Consider the following 15000-nt stretch of genomic DNA (forward strand, 5'->3'; position numbering starts at 1 on the left):
ACACACTCACTGCCTCATGAACATTTGAGTGCACACACGCACAGCAACTTGTTCAGAGATCTGGGTGAGTCTGGCAGCTGCAGGCTCAGGTGGGTTTGCCTGTCTGTTGCTTGTCTACACGGCCCAAATGTTACAGGTCACTAGCCAAAGCACTGGCATGCACAAAATGCCTCCAACTAATTTCATGTTTGCTGACCTGTGAGGATGTGGAGCCCATTTTGATGTTGTTGTGATTTTATCTTCACTTTTTAAAAAATATTCATCATATTATTTACAGTTCAGTCACTTTGTGCTTGCTTTTTTAAGGGAGTGATTTGCTCAGGGCTTCAGTGTTTGTTGCTCATGTTACAGACTATTCAAAGATTTTGACATGCAGAAAATGTCCCATTAACAACAAACCCTTGTGCGTTGCTCTATGAAAGGGGGTGTCTCTTGCCTGTCTCTTTCCAAGAGCCACGAGATGGCAAAACCTTTTTTAAGAATTAACCAATTCCCGAAGTCATACGTTGATGTGCAGGCTTGAGAGAAAGCTGGAGTGAGGCTGATTGGCTGTTTGTCTTGGGAGGAGTGGCGTGGAATCGGAGCTGCAGCGCCTGGGAGACCGTAGAAGGGGACGGGAGGCGGTGATATATCATCACGCTTGACTGGCGGCCAGCGGTTCACGTTTCCAAATCGGCGGCCACGTTGATTGGCGTGGGGAAGGGCGGAGCGAGCGTGAATATTCATCTGGATTCTATCAAGCAAGAAAGCGAGGAAGGAAGGCTTGAGAGGGGGAGGGCGGAGAAAGACAAGGCATACAGGACGTCCACACGAGCAGGAAAAGAAAACGACTGCATGCACAGTATTATTGCATGAGAGGCGCGCTGTTGTAGTAGTTTGAGGCAATGTCGTGAGAATTGTTTTACACAATTGTCACAGTTTGTCGTAAACCCCCTTTTCTGAGTTAAATTGTGGGTGTTTTTTAACGACGATATGGAGCTGACAGAGCATCTACTGTAGCCCGTAGCAAGTTTGGCTGAGGCTCCATCAGCCGGTAAATTGCACCCAACTGCGTGCTGGCGTCACCTCCGGATGCAAACAAAAACAAAGATCGCGCATCTACTGATCGCTACACGTGCAGAGCTTCTGGACAGCTCGCGGCGGGCACTGACGGTCCCGCAAACATTTTTTTCGTCCTCCCGGTGCATGGAAAAACATATGGTGTCGCAGGTAACCCCTGCCATTTCTTGCTTGTCTTTTGTTATGTCCTCCCGAATGGTTTGTTTAATCAGTCCGTTGAGTGCGCGCGTGCAATGACGCTTACAAGGAAGAACAAGGCGTATCTATGTGTTCAGGTCAAATTATTATAGTGGGTGTGACTGATGTCGCGACCTCTAGTTCTACTACAGGGCATGGCAAGCCTAGTTTTGAATGGCGGCGGGACTTTTATTGGGCTCCTGCATGTATGGCACGGCGTGTTTTGTTTTGTCTTTGAACTGAATGTGTTCATGAAATTTGACACTACTTCGTGGAAGTGTATGTCGGTGTCATGTGGCATGTGTTGGTCTCTTCAGTGGGATGTGGGCCTGCGTTGTATGGCTAATGTTTAAACCAAAGGGACACTGTCGTTCCTTATGTTTCAGGTTTTCTTTTTTTGCATACTAACATTAAAATTGTATGTGTAAGCTGCACAAAATGTATCACACTTAAGTGGGACATGGGCTGTTTTTGCTGAGTTTGTGTTTTTTTCAGTAGGTGAGTGGAACCTGGTAGGGTGGCAATTTCAAAGAGTGGGGGAGAAAGAAAGAGAGATAGCATGCCTCTGTGACTGGGGGACTACCATTTTAGGACTCTTTTCCAGTGTGAGGCATGCCTCGCAGTTGACGGCTTCCCTGTGTGTACTCTCTCTCTCTCTCTCTCTCTCTCTCTCTCTCTCTCTCTCTCTCTCTCTCTCTCTGCAGTCACTCTGCACATGCTCACTCAGCACCTGAACGCTGTCCGCTCTGTGGGCTGGCAGATGGGCACAGAGAGATCATGCCCAGCTCATGCATGTTGAAGATCATTCATCGTCCCACCCTTCTTTCTCTCTGCCTCTGTCTCTCTTCCACTCTTACACACACACGCACGCACGCACACACACACTACCACACACGCGCGCACACACTACCACACACGCACACACACTACCACACACACACACACACACACACACACACACACACACACACACACACACACAACCGCATGCCCAGTGAGTCAGAGTGACTCATTGGGCGTCCGTGCCCCCTTTAGGATCCCTCCACATGTGAGTGTGTATGTGGTGTTCTCCCTTTGTGCTCTTGTGGGTGCCAGGATCACAGGGGGGAGGGGAGGAGAGAGAGAAGGGGGTAAATCTCTCTTAGCTTTAGCCGCTAATGCAACTGCCAGAGCCTGTCTCTCAATGTCAGCATCCCCCTATGTATACTACTCGAGGCCGTCCAATGATGGCTGTGATGATGAGGGTAATATATTTTGGGTGTTGTGTTGCCAAGTGTGTGCCAGGCTTGTCTCGCGGCCCGTGCGGTGTATTATTATTACATAACGGGACTCATTTTTCCATGGGACGTCATCAGTGCTCTCCCAAGTGAGCCATTTAAGAGTTGCCCTGTTTTTCGTTTTTTATTTTCCCCTTCAGACCTTTTTTTTCCCTTTCTTTTTATTTTTTCCAGACACCATCCCACACTGGGTTTGTGCTCTCTTTCCGTTTCTTCTCTTACTCTGTGTCTGTCCCTCCTTCCCGCCCTCGTTCTTCCTCTCCTTTTCTCTCTCTCCCTCTTTCTCTTTGTCTTTCTTTCTCCCTGGCTGTCTCTTAGTGGTGTGGCTTTCACGCAGAATGCAGGTCTGCGTGTTTAAGTTTAGAGCAAATTGCATGCTTGCTCTGAAATGGAGGTCGCCCCTGCTGTGTCCACAAACTTCCAATCGGATCTGACAATTAAACAAATCTCTGCCAGGAGACATCCACTGACTGACTGCCACGTTTGCTTTTTTGGCCCGTCATCTTCGCAAAGCATCATTGGTAACTCTGTCAGGCCCTCTTTGAACTGAAACGGCATGCAATGCTTCACCCACTTTTTTGTCTACTTGGCTTTTTCCCCCAAACTAGTTCCTAATTTAATAGTCACGGCCCCCATTTCTCCAGAAGGGTCACTCTTCAAATACTGCTGCTCTGCTGCTGCTGCTGCTTCTACAATAGGAAGATGGCCAACTGTGACTGTGTCCCCTTGCGAGTGTGAGCGGGCGAGAGGAGACCGAGGTGTGCGGTGACAAAGCTTTTAAAAATGTAATCAGGTGCCGCAGGGCAGGTGTTACGGCCGCCACACTACACTACACTACACTACGCTACGGGCCGCCTTCCTCTATGTGCGTCCTCTGAGGACTACACTACACTACGCTACGGGCCGCCTTCCTCTATGTGCGTCCTCTGAGGGGTGAAGGGTGAGCAGCACAGCCAGGAGGTTTTGAGTTTAAACCCAGAAACCTGTGTCTTCCTGTGCAGATGGTGGCAGCAAGATCGCAACACCAACATCAGACTTTTAAGTCACACGGTGTGTGTGTGTGTGTGTGTGTGTGTGTGTGTGGTTGTGTGTGTGTGTGTGTGCGTGTGTGTGCGTGTGTGTGTGTGAGAGACTGGGACCGGTAATTAAAATGAGTTCAGAAATGGCCCAAGTGTCTGCGGCCGTGCTAAACGTTTGCGTGACTGACCGTGGCCGCGTGTCTGCAGCCCCGTGTCGCAGCCCCTTTGCAAAGTGGAGCGCATCGTCAGTTGGTCCCTCGCTGTAGAGATGTGTGTATCAAATTTTCAGAGCTTCAATAATGGATGCCGCGGCAGTGAATATTTCATGGTAGACTGACTGAAACCCACTGGCAATGTGCGGCTGTGTGGAGTGAACGAGAGAGAGGGAGAGAGAAAAAAAAAAACCGAGACAGGACTGAAGGAGAGTGAAATTCAAGAGCGGTCTGTTTTAACCCCCCCCTGTGTGTCTTGGCACACACTTTTCCACATTATACAGTGATGGCCCCTCTTTTTCTCTGTCTTATCTTTCGTCATCTGTCTCTTTCCATCACACAATGCAGTTCAAAGTTGCTATATTAACACGTCTGTGTAGTAAGGTACCGTGCCTACGTGTAACTAAAGCATATCTCTCTCTTTTTCTGTTTCTCTCTTTCTCTCTTTCTCTCTCTCTCGCTCTTCTTTTTGGTCTCGGCTAACAGGGAGCTCAAGAGTCATCAGGAGGCCAGGAGGGTCTGGTGCCCCCGCCCTTCAACGCCTTCCCCCCGCCGCCCCCTCCTCAGAATGGCCTGGCCAGCGAGTTTGGGGGAGCCCTGTACGCCGCGGGTCCCCAGGGGCCCGCCGAGGCCGGAGCCGGAACCAACGGCCCCACACCAGCACCTAGCAGCGTCAGCACTCCGGTGACTACCTGTCAATATATTACATTACAATACATTTCATTATCCATAGCTGATCCTTTTAGTCAATATATTGCATTACTTTGTATTACACTTTGCGCTCATTGTCATCCCAAAGCACAAGACACTGTGGTGAGTGCAAATCAATGTATATTACATTGCATTCAGGACTTTAAATGTACATCCGCCAACCGGACAAATGTAGGTTAATTAATTAAGTTTGGCTGGTAAAAAAAGAAGTTATAGCCACTTTGACCCACAAGTGACTGTGTGTTTGGCTAGTGAAAAGGACACCAGCTAGCCATTTTAGCTAGCGATTACAAAAGTTAATTTCAATGTAACGAAATCTGAATCATGTGTCTTTATTTGAACGGATTTTGGTGTTTGTCTTCTTCAGTGTGCAAATAAAGACACTTGATGCAAGGTGTGCCACCTTGTTACATTTGGAGTTTTTACATAGGCCAGCACCCTCAAAGTAATTAATGAACACTGAGTGAAGCCCGCTCCTTGCTACAATTGACGACATAACATTACACATAGCTGATCCTTTTATCCAATATATTGCATTACTTCATATGACGCTTGTTTTTCATCGTCATCCAAAGCGTCTCTGGAGCCCCTGGAGCAGTGTGGATAAAGGGGCCGTGCTCAAGTTCAAATCCCGCCCTTCCACTCGCTACCGCACTTTATGGCTGAGGTGTACTTGAGCAAGGCACCTAACCCCTACACTGCTCCAGGGACTGTAACCAATACCCTGTAAGTAACTGTAAGTCGCTTTTTGGATAAAGGCGTCAGCCAAGTGTAATGTAATGTAATGTAATGTAATGAAATGATGTACTGTTACAGTGAGATATACAATCAAGGGTTGCAGACACTCTGCTTGACTGAGTCACTGTAAGACAGTGGCTGTGAACCAGCCGGCCATGCCTTGTGCCTTGTACGTGGCTGAGCCTGGTTGCTGCTGGCCTAAGCCCCCACTGTCGGCATCACAGTTTTTTTATTTTTCTTATCACGATCTCTTGTCTCTCGCTTTCTCGCTTTCTTTTTTTATCTTGGCCTCACAACTGAGGAGTAACCAGAGGGGCATCTTCTTACAGAAGAGTTTAACGATTAATGTGGTGACCCACTAACGGTTCAAAACACCTCTTTCTTTCTCTCTTCTCCCTATCTCGATCTCTACACTCTCCCTGTCTTTCTGCTGTCTTTCTGCTCTCTCTCTCTCTCTCTCTCTCTCTCTCTCTCTCTCTCTCTCTCTCTCTCTCTCTCTCTCTCTCTCTCTCTCTCTCTCGCAGCAGACAGAGGTCCCTTCTCAGGTGGAGGTGGGCCCATGCGTGACGGCGAGTGGCGCGGGCGTGTCGGCTAGCGTGTCCGTGTGTGACTCATCAGAGGCCAAGGGAACCCCAAAGCGCCTCCACGTCTCCAACATCCCCTTCCGCTTCCGCGACCCCGACCTCAGGCAGATGTTCGGGGTGAGAACAGACACGCTTTCTCTTCTCTCATTCTCCTCCATTTTCTCATCTCTCCCAGATAACTTGACTCCTTTTGACTTAACTTTCTTGGCTGTGTGCACACACACAGAAACACCAGCCAAAGAGAAGAAAGAACAAGGGAGTAAGGAAAAGGAGGGGGAGGAAATTCAGGGTGGCAAAGGGTCACTGCTCGTTCTCTCTCTCTCTCTCTCTCTCTCTGTCTCTGTCTCTGTCTCTGTCTCTGTCTCTCTCTCTCTCTCTCTCTCTCTCTCTCTCTCTCTCTCTCTCTCTCTCTCTCTCTCTCTTTCTCTCTTTCCCTCACTTCATGTACAGTTCAGCAGGAACACACACAGAGGGCCATGTCCTTTTATCTTATCAGCACTGCTGCTAGGCAATGTTCTAGCATGGGAAACAGCCGCCATTGCTGCTTGCATTAATTGCTAGTTTATGCCTTGTTTGCACATGGGTTAGATATGAGACAGTAGTGTTAAAGGGGGATCGGGATGAGAACAGGCAGAGGCTCGGTTAGTACAGCCAGGCAAAGTCCTCCACACATGGGGGTTTGCTGTTCAGTTGATGCATACTGCCCCCTAGTGAACAGTGCTGGTAATTGTTACAGGATTTTATATAACAGTCACATGTGCGCTGTGCCAGGGATTTCATCATTCGTTATTTTTTTTTTTATTTCTTCTTTTTTCCCTCTCTTACAGCAATTTGGGAAGATTCTTGACGTTGAGATCATTTTCAATGAGCGAGGTTCTAAGGTAAGTGCAGCAGGTTTTATTTTATTCCGTTGCTGTTTTTTATGTGTCTTTTAATTTATGCCATCAAAGTCGTCCTGACGTCAGTCTCCACAGAGCCTGACATGCATTTGGGGTACATCAGCAAGGCAAATGGGGACACATGGAAATGCTTGACATTTGCTTTTGTAGATCAATATGGTGTTTTGTTTTGTCGATCTGGAGACACTGTTCTTCCATACACGAGGATGCACAAACACACACACATTTGGAAAAGGTCAACAATTAGGCGAAGGGGGATAGGGAATATTTTTGATATATACTTCTTGCTCATTTTCCTCACAATTGACATCTGTCACTATTTGTGTGTGTCTGTCTATTTTGCCATCTCTCTCTCTCTCTCTCTCTCTCTCTCTCTCTCTCTCTCTCTCTCTCTCTCTCTCTCTCTCTCTTTCTCTCTCTGTCTCTCTGTTTTACTGCTGGGTAGGGTTTTGGTTTTGTGACGTTCGAGACGAGTGCTGATGCAGAGAAGGCCCGTGAAAAGCTTCATGGCACGCTAGTGGAAGGCCGAAAGATTGAGGTAAATTTCTTTTCCTTCCTGATGCATACATATATATTTCACTTTTAATTGGTTATGTTCCTGTTTTGTGCCAGTCCTTCTTGCTGCCATGGCCCTTCTGCTTGTCCACTGATTGAATTTTTTATTTTATTTATTTCGTTTTGTTTTGGTATATGTCCCCTGCCACCATCTTCCCCCTTGACACACTGACATGTACCCTCTCAGTGCCTTTGCTGGTGTACTAGTTGGTTTGCGGCCATTTTGATTTTTTTCCTTTTTGCGTTTGTTTGCGTTTGGTAGGTTTTTTTCCCTTTTCAGTTGGTCTTGGATTCTTGTTTCCTTCTCAAGGGACAGAAAATTTGGGTGCAAAGATTAAACAATGGCATGATGACTGTTGCTACTACTTTTTTTTGGTTTTCTGTTCTCCTTGCATTGATTGTGTAGACTACTGTGATGTCCTAAAACACATACATCCAGCCTCTGTACTTCCTTGATTTTCCCTGGTAATTTGTGCTACTCTGGAGCATGCCCACTTGAGACGATGCCACAGTGCTGCATGGCCAAACTCCATACAATTCTCCTTTATTTTCCTACCTACCCTCTCATCTGTTTACCATGTATCCTTTGTTTGCGTGTGCGGAGAGCCAAACTCTCGTCTGCTTCTCTTTCTTTTTTTAAATTAATTTACCTGTGGCTGGATGGTGGATATATATCCATATTTGCCTGTTAGTCTTGTGGCCATGGCATGCCGTCTACAGATGTGCAAAAAAAAAAAATAGCATGTGACGCTGAAGAAGAATCACAGTCATAACTCATCCGCATCCCTCTCCTCTCCTCTCCACTCCACTCCGTACCCCAACCCCCCCCCACCCTCTGAGATTCCGCACGTGGCTGCCTCCCCCTCCTGCCCAGGCGTCGGAGCTGGCGCTGGAGGAGACTGGCTGGGGATCATGCATGCTCATGCGAATGACAATTATGTTTGTTTGTCTGTATCTTTATCTCTCTCTCTTTGAGATGTACTGGAAAAGCCTGGTAAATGTGTTGGGTTTTTAGACACTACTGCTGCGACCCATCTCATTTCAATTACAAGATTCGTTTCAAATTACAGATCTGCATGGGCTCAATGGTATTGACTTTAACATGGCAGATAATGATTGTGTTATTACAGTGTGAGTGGATGTACGTGTGTGCGTGTGAGCGAGTGTGAATGACCCAGTTGTTGCATGAATGTGGCTACTGCTGTTTCTTTCATGTATTTTTTTTCTTTTCCTGCTTTTTATGTCCTTTAACACTGTTCAGTCAATCAGCAAGTGGAATGGATACTGACAAAAAGCATGGGTAGAGGCCAACAGAACCTTGTCTGCAGTTGAATGGCATTCTAGAACTGGCATTACAATCTGGCAACCTGTACTGTCCTTAAAGGGTTCTGTCATTCGTGTCTCTCTAGCCTCCTGCTTTCATTTCAAATGTTTTGAGTTTTGTTTTGTTTTCTTAGTTTGAAATTTGTTGCATGGTTTACACCACTTGGAGGGCCTGTCCTCCATTCCATACTAACTCTGTGGCACTACCGCATGTGATGGTCCAGTAGCTGTAGTACTTGTATATGTGCCGTGTTCTCTGTATCTTGCATGGGTAGGAATGTTAGGGCTTTGTTGTCAGTTGTGCATGGGATGAAAATGGACACTTTAAAGAAAGGTCCATGATTTTTCAGGAGGTTGAATTGTCTGTTTTATTTTAGCCGTGCTGTGGTTCTGCTATTTCAGAGTTTTGTGAAATCATGCCTCGTCATTTAAGAGGTTTCTATGGTTCATTCCCTGTTTGCATGGTTCTACTGAGCCTAATTGATGACAGCTATTTGTTTTTAGTGGATGGTCATCCTAGGTTTTATGGCGTATGGTGTTCTATGACATTTTTCACAAACTCTGAATATAGTGTTATTTTCCATCTCTACCAAAGTTGTCATTCTCTGACAGCCATGGCTTGGTGTCACTGGGAGTGATGTGATTTTTTTTCTTAATGGCTCAAGAACAGTGCCTTGTTGCACACCAATCTGATCTAAAGAGCACACGTTTCTTACAGCTTTGCTGTCCTTTTGCATGGACTTAGCTTTTCGTCACTGATAATGCATGAGACTGTGGCGCAGTGCGAACAGTGTTGAATAGCGTGGGTAGTGTTTGAAAATGCATGTGCTACTTTTGTGTCCTTCAAATATTGTTGGAAGGCAAAACAGGAATCATTATTTATTTTGATAACATTATTGAAATGTCACTTTATGGCTGTTAATCAACATTAGACACTTAAAAGTAATTTTCTAGATTAGTTCTGCTTCTGTTTGCAATTATTTTTTTAAATTACAAGAGAAATATACAGATTTTGTGGAGATTCTTACAGATCTTTATTGACATAATTGTGTAGTTCTGTTTAGTTATGGAAAAACCTGAAAATTGTGCATGTTGTTGATAATTTCTAGTATAGCAGTACTTTGACCATGTAATCTACCAGACAAAGACTAAATGCATGGGGACAGATTTGATGTTACTTATGTCTGTGTATAAATAATTATATCTATCTATATATAAATCTATGGGTGTGTTTGCATAGAATAGAGCTACTCTATAGTGTGTGACCTATTCTGTTACATCTAAGCCGTCTCCTTAATGTCTGGGAGCCAAAAAACTCTGCGTTGTGAAGAGGTCAGTTTCCCGTGCGCCTCAAATGTGCTCATGTAAGTGGTCAACTTCGTTAGTCCTCTTGAACCTCCTCCTTCTCCTTCTCCTTGTGCCCCCCTATTCCACATTCACTGTATGTCTTTGCTGAGTTTGCAGCCAGTTTTGCATCATAATACTTATCATAGGCCTTCAGGTGTTTTGGTGTGTGGGTGCATGTTCTTCTGTCACCCAAGGGGTATTCCACTGTTAAAACCTGTGACACACGCACACACATACACACACTGCCCTCTCCTTCCCTCTATCTGCCCTCCACAAACTCACCTTCACCACGATTGCGATGACCTTTTAAACCGCATATAGCTGTGAATGTCCACCTCCATGCTTAAATCTTCTCATCGAGTATGCCCACCTCACTGTGGAATACCCTGAAATAACTCTTTATGACATGCATACAACTGTTGAGTTCAGAAGCTTACTGAAACTCTTCTTACCCCCCAAAAAAACCCCAACCATCAGATTTCCAACCATCATACCACAGTCTCAAGTCTGGTGTGTGTTTCTGCGTGAGTTGTTTCTTGTTGTTGTTGTTGTTATTGTTGTTGTTGTTGTTGTTATTGTTGACGTCTTGTCATTTGAAGGCATGCACGCTCTACGCGGTGGGAAGTGATGGCTCCATGGCGCAGAGTTTTAGCCAGGACTGGGTTGAGGATGATGGGGCGGGGGGGATTTGGGGACTGGGGTTGGGGGCGGGTGTTGATTTGGGGGCGAAGCTGGGGGGCGTTGAGGGAGCTGGGTGCAATGTGGCTGAGGTGTTGGGCTGTGACAGGCTGCCTGGAGGGGGTCTGCATGCACCCCACTGGTGCCTCTGTTTGGTGATGGGCGGGGATGGGATGGTGTGGGGGGGGGGAGACGGGTGAAGCTGTTGCAAGGAACATCCCCTTTATTTAGAGTCTAGATCTTCTCACTGCATGGCTGTTCCTCTAGTCCTGTTGTTTTGTTTGTTTCTTTTTGAAAGGAGTTCTGGCTCTCTTGTGCGGCACTGATCTTTTCCCCCACCTTGTTCCTCGTCACGTCTCTGGTTTTTATTTGCATGGCTGAGGGGTGCACCGGTGGTCTGAATTACCGTTCTCTGTCTGTGCTGTGCTGTTAGGTCAGACCCACCAGCCTTCATTTCCAAGCAACCACCTTCAGCAGACATTGATGTTTGCTGACCATTGATGGATCAATTGGGTCCCTTTTTGGTCTGAAAAATCAAGTCCTGAGACCTTGAAAACAAAACCCATAATGTTGTCGCTTTGGTAGAAAGGGATGTGGTGTTATCTTTGGTGGTGAACTGAAGGCTGTGTGTAGCTCTGGTCCTCATGAGTACAGCATCTCACTTCCTGGGCTGATGGTTACTAATCTAGGCTTATCTTTAGAGTTGGCTTTGGGTCTGGTCAGACTGGTCATAAAAGCCAGTTTGCATGTTCAGTGGTGAGCGGATTGTTTGGCTTCGGTGGATATGGATGTGGGTTAGGAGTGTGTGTGTGTGTGTGTGTGTGTGTGTGTGTGTTTGCGTGTGTGTGTGTGTGTGTGTGTATGTGTGTGTACATGTGTGCGCCTGTGTGTTTTGTCTTGTGTGCTGTTCTTCCATTTTCTTTCTTGTCTCCTCCTCTCCTTCTGACTTTCACTATCTCTCCCTTTTTCCCCTCCCGTTCCCCATTGTCTCTTCTCTTCCCAGTCAAGTGTCCAATCTCTCTTCCTCTTCCTCGCTTTCCCCCCCTCCCTGTGTCTGGTGGAGAGGTGTTCAACCCTTCGTTTGTTTGTGTGTCTCTTCTCTTCTCTTCTCTTCTCTTCTGCCAAGTCTCCCATTCCTCTCCAGCTCCTTCTCTTCCTGCCTCTCTGTGTCTGTCTTTCATTGCTGTCCTAGATTTATTTCCTTTCCTTTCACTTTGAAGCCCATTAGTTTGTCTGTCAGCTGTCGGGCATTTGCGTTCCATATACACCATGGGCGTAATATCAGATTGGATATGAAATGGAGAAATGCTAACGTTGGAGTGAACATTGTGCAAATTTGACCAGTTTCTCTAAGGCTAAAAAAAACATAGAAAAGTAATGATTAGTGATCAGTGTTCTGTATCATCACAGCTTTGTTTTTGCATGTTGGCTGAGGCCTCCCACCTAAATAAACTAGCCAATGCATCACTCCGCATGTGCTCGGCAGAGAGCTAAAGGAGGTCTCGCTATAGCCATAAAACACCTGTGAAGCTGCTAATTTAGTCAACTGTTGCTTCAGCCACATAAATGGCCATCTAATCTAACTCTAGATCAGCACTGTTCTCTGCCAATGTATATAAATACATATACATCACTCCTTCCTATTTTTATCGCTATACGTTTAACCCATCCCCCCTTTTCTGTATGTCTGGGTCTCCTTTCTTTTTTTGTCATCCTACTGTCTTGATAAAAGAGGACCTTTTAAAATGTCTTCAGGCATGAAGCCTCGTTTTTTTTCTTCTTTTTTTTTGCATTTGGTGGGGTTAGTTTTTGTTTTCCTGTCAGATTGTTTGTTGGTTTATTTGTTTATTCTATTTTTTCTGTTTCCCTGATGACTTCTATGTGTGTTGTTGTCAGTCTCCACGGTAACCACTCGCGTGTCCTCACGCTGTTTCCTCGGCAACGGTAAGTTGTGTACATATGACATCATCACTGACTGACCCCTTCCCACCCTCCTAAAAGATTAAAAAAACGCTTTTAACCAATTAAAAATCGTAATAAACACAAGTAAAATGCTAATTTTATTTTACTCTTACTAATTTGCTCTCATTTGGATTAATCTAAAGGAAATGATCATGGTACTCATGAAAGAAATTAAATAAAGTAATTGCAATCGTTTGAACTGAATGCCAAATCGTTTGCAATGTCATTTGTCTTCTTACGAGCTCGCGTGTAGGGAATATGCAGCCTTAGCTGAGCAGTGTAGAACAGTACTTACAGATCCATAATTAACAATCTAACTCTGGACAGCATGACATGTTTGTATGTGACACTGTGTGTGTGCGTATAAGTATGCAGGCCTCGTTTGTTCCCCTGACTGAGAATAGATATGTGCTGTAGGCCGGCTAGATTGGCTGGGGGTGGTAGTGGTGATAATGCTGGTGGTGGCGGAGGCGCTGGCAGTGGCAGCGTTAGCTATGAGGGATGAGCCAGAGGCTAAAGCGTGTGCCGGTTTAACTGAGGCTTATCATCGTAGAGCTAATAGCGTCTGCACCACTCCATTTACTCCTCCTCTCTCCACCCATCCACACCCCTCTCTCCGCTAGCAGCCCTCCACCACCCTCCTTCCCCCTTCATTTCCCCCCCCCGTTGAATGTCCTTGTATAATTACTGTATGCCCCCCCCCCCCCCCACCCCTTATCCCCCCCATCCTGCCCATCCTGAAATGACATGGCTGACCGAATGCCATTCAATCAATTCCTCATTGTCTTCATTTTATGTCATCTTCCTTTTCACGCCCACCAAAGTTAATTGCTATCATTTATTGAAAAAATACCCAAAAAATGTTGGGGTGTAATTGTATCTATATTTAGATAAGTGTAGTGGTGAAATTCATGCAGTAATAAAGGAATGGTTAAATGATGGTTAAAATGACCGTGAATATTGCTAGGGACTTTTTCCCCTTTTCTTTCTTCCTTTTTGTTGTTGCTGTGTGACTCATGGAAGAGGAGTAGAACTCGTGGAAGCCTTCCAGCCCACCCGTCGTAATATTGCTGGCTGATCCATATGTATAGCTGACATCCCTTGCAGCCGTCAACGATCATATTGGCTATAAACTGTGAACATTAGAGGTCAGAAAACGGGAAGATCAGTAATCTGAGAGGGTGAGGGGTGGGGAATTATCTTGGCGTAATAGGTTAATTTGATTCTGTACATTTGAGCAGCTTGTACATGGAAACATATGGCGCACGCCAGCCAAGTAATTCAGAGACAAAGCAAGCAAAACGAAAATGGAATTACTTTCACAAATGGGGGGGGGGGGGTTAATATATCATAGATTCGTAGATTATAGATTATATCCCAACCACGCCAACTCCACAACACTTTGAATTTTGGGATTCTTATGGCTTGGGTTGGACCTGTTTATTTGTTTTGTTTTTTGTTTTTGGGTGGGGATAGTTTTTTTTATCTCTCTCTCTGATCTTTCCCTTGTTCTTTATTTCCTCTCGTTTCTTTTCCACTGTGTGTGTTTGTAGTTAATATCACAGAGCAGTATATTGCCTGGCCATGTTTTTTTATTTACCATACATCATATACTGCAGTTTGGTTGCTGATGTATCTCACACTTTCTCTCTCTCTCTCGTTTTGGAAATGAAGATTGCTCTTCTGTTCTTCCTTCATGCTCTGGTTATCCTGTCTCTTTCTGTCTCCCCACACACGTAGTGAAATCTGTTGGAGAATGGTCACTGATTCTTTGAATGATGCACCATGGTACTTTTTTTGTTTATGTATTTTTTTTCTTTTGAAGAAAAACAATATGACTTGATTTGATCTCTTTATTTTTGGTGTTGCTTCTGTAGAGAAGGTGTTCTTGTTTCAGTCTCATCCAATCATCTTGTGTGTCCTCCCTCCCCTTTGTGTTTGTATGTGGACTGGCTCTGTTATTTCTGTGCCTCTTTGTATCCCCCCCACCTGCATCCTTCCTTCCATCTCTCTCTCTCTCTCTCTCTCTCTCTCTCTCCCTTTTTCTTTCTGTCTCTGAACTTCTAAAGATCACTGTTGTCGCTCTGTCACTGCCCATCCCCGTCCTCCTCCTCCTCCTCTGTCACACCTCTCTCCTGTCCCCTCTCTGTCTGTATGTGTTGATATGGGAGTGCTGCGATTGTTTTGATTGGTCTCTATGCTGCATCCGAAGCTTGCTGATTGGCTGAATATTTTGTTCTCCTTTTTTTTTTTTCGAAATCCCCCCTCCTTTTTTTGTTGGTCCTGTACTGGCACTGTTGGTCATGTGATGCGCCCATATTTGGCTGTGTGTAATTTTGTGTTTATTAAATTTATTAATTTTGTTCAACAAATGTTTTTGCACCCCTCTTTCTCTCCCCTCTCTGCTATATTATATTCAATGTTTTATTTTATAATTTGTTAACCTGACAAAGTCCCTA

General features: G+C 45.3%; 1 protein-coding gene across 4 annotated transcripts in view; it reads left to right on the forward strand.

The window, feature by feature from the left end:
* The window catches only part of LOC134469896 (RNA binding protein fox-1 homolog 2-like), a 54739-nt gene that overhangs the window by 22042 nt on the left and 17697 nt on the right, over positions 1–15000 (forward strand). For 2 of the 4 annotated variants that reach the window (XM_063223937.1, XM_063223923.1), the window contains exons 2-5: positions 4231–4428; positions 5718–5894; positions 6605–6658; positions 7122–7214. In XM_063223937.1, the coding sequence (XP_063080007.1) occupies positions 4231–4428; positions 5718–5894; positions 6605–6658; positions 7122–7214 (522 nt within the window). Of the gene's footprint in view, positions 1–686; positions 1210–4230; positions 4429–5717; positions 5895–6604; positions 6659–7121; positions 7215–15000 lie in introns of those variants that run through there. The other 2 variants (XM_063223942.1, XM_063223930.1) reach the window with 2 other exon arrangements.

This window comes from Engraulis encrasicolus, chromosome 2, assembly GCF_034702125.1.
Source record: "Engraulis encrasicolus isolate BLACKSEA-1 chromosome 2, IST_EnEncr_1.0, whole genome shotgun sequence".
Lineage (NCBI taxonomy): Eukaryota > Metazoa > Chordata > Actinopteri > Clupeiformes > Engraulidae > Engraulis > Engraulis encrasicolus.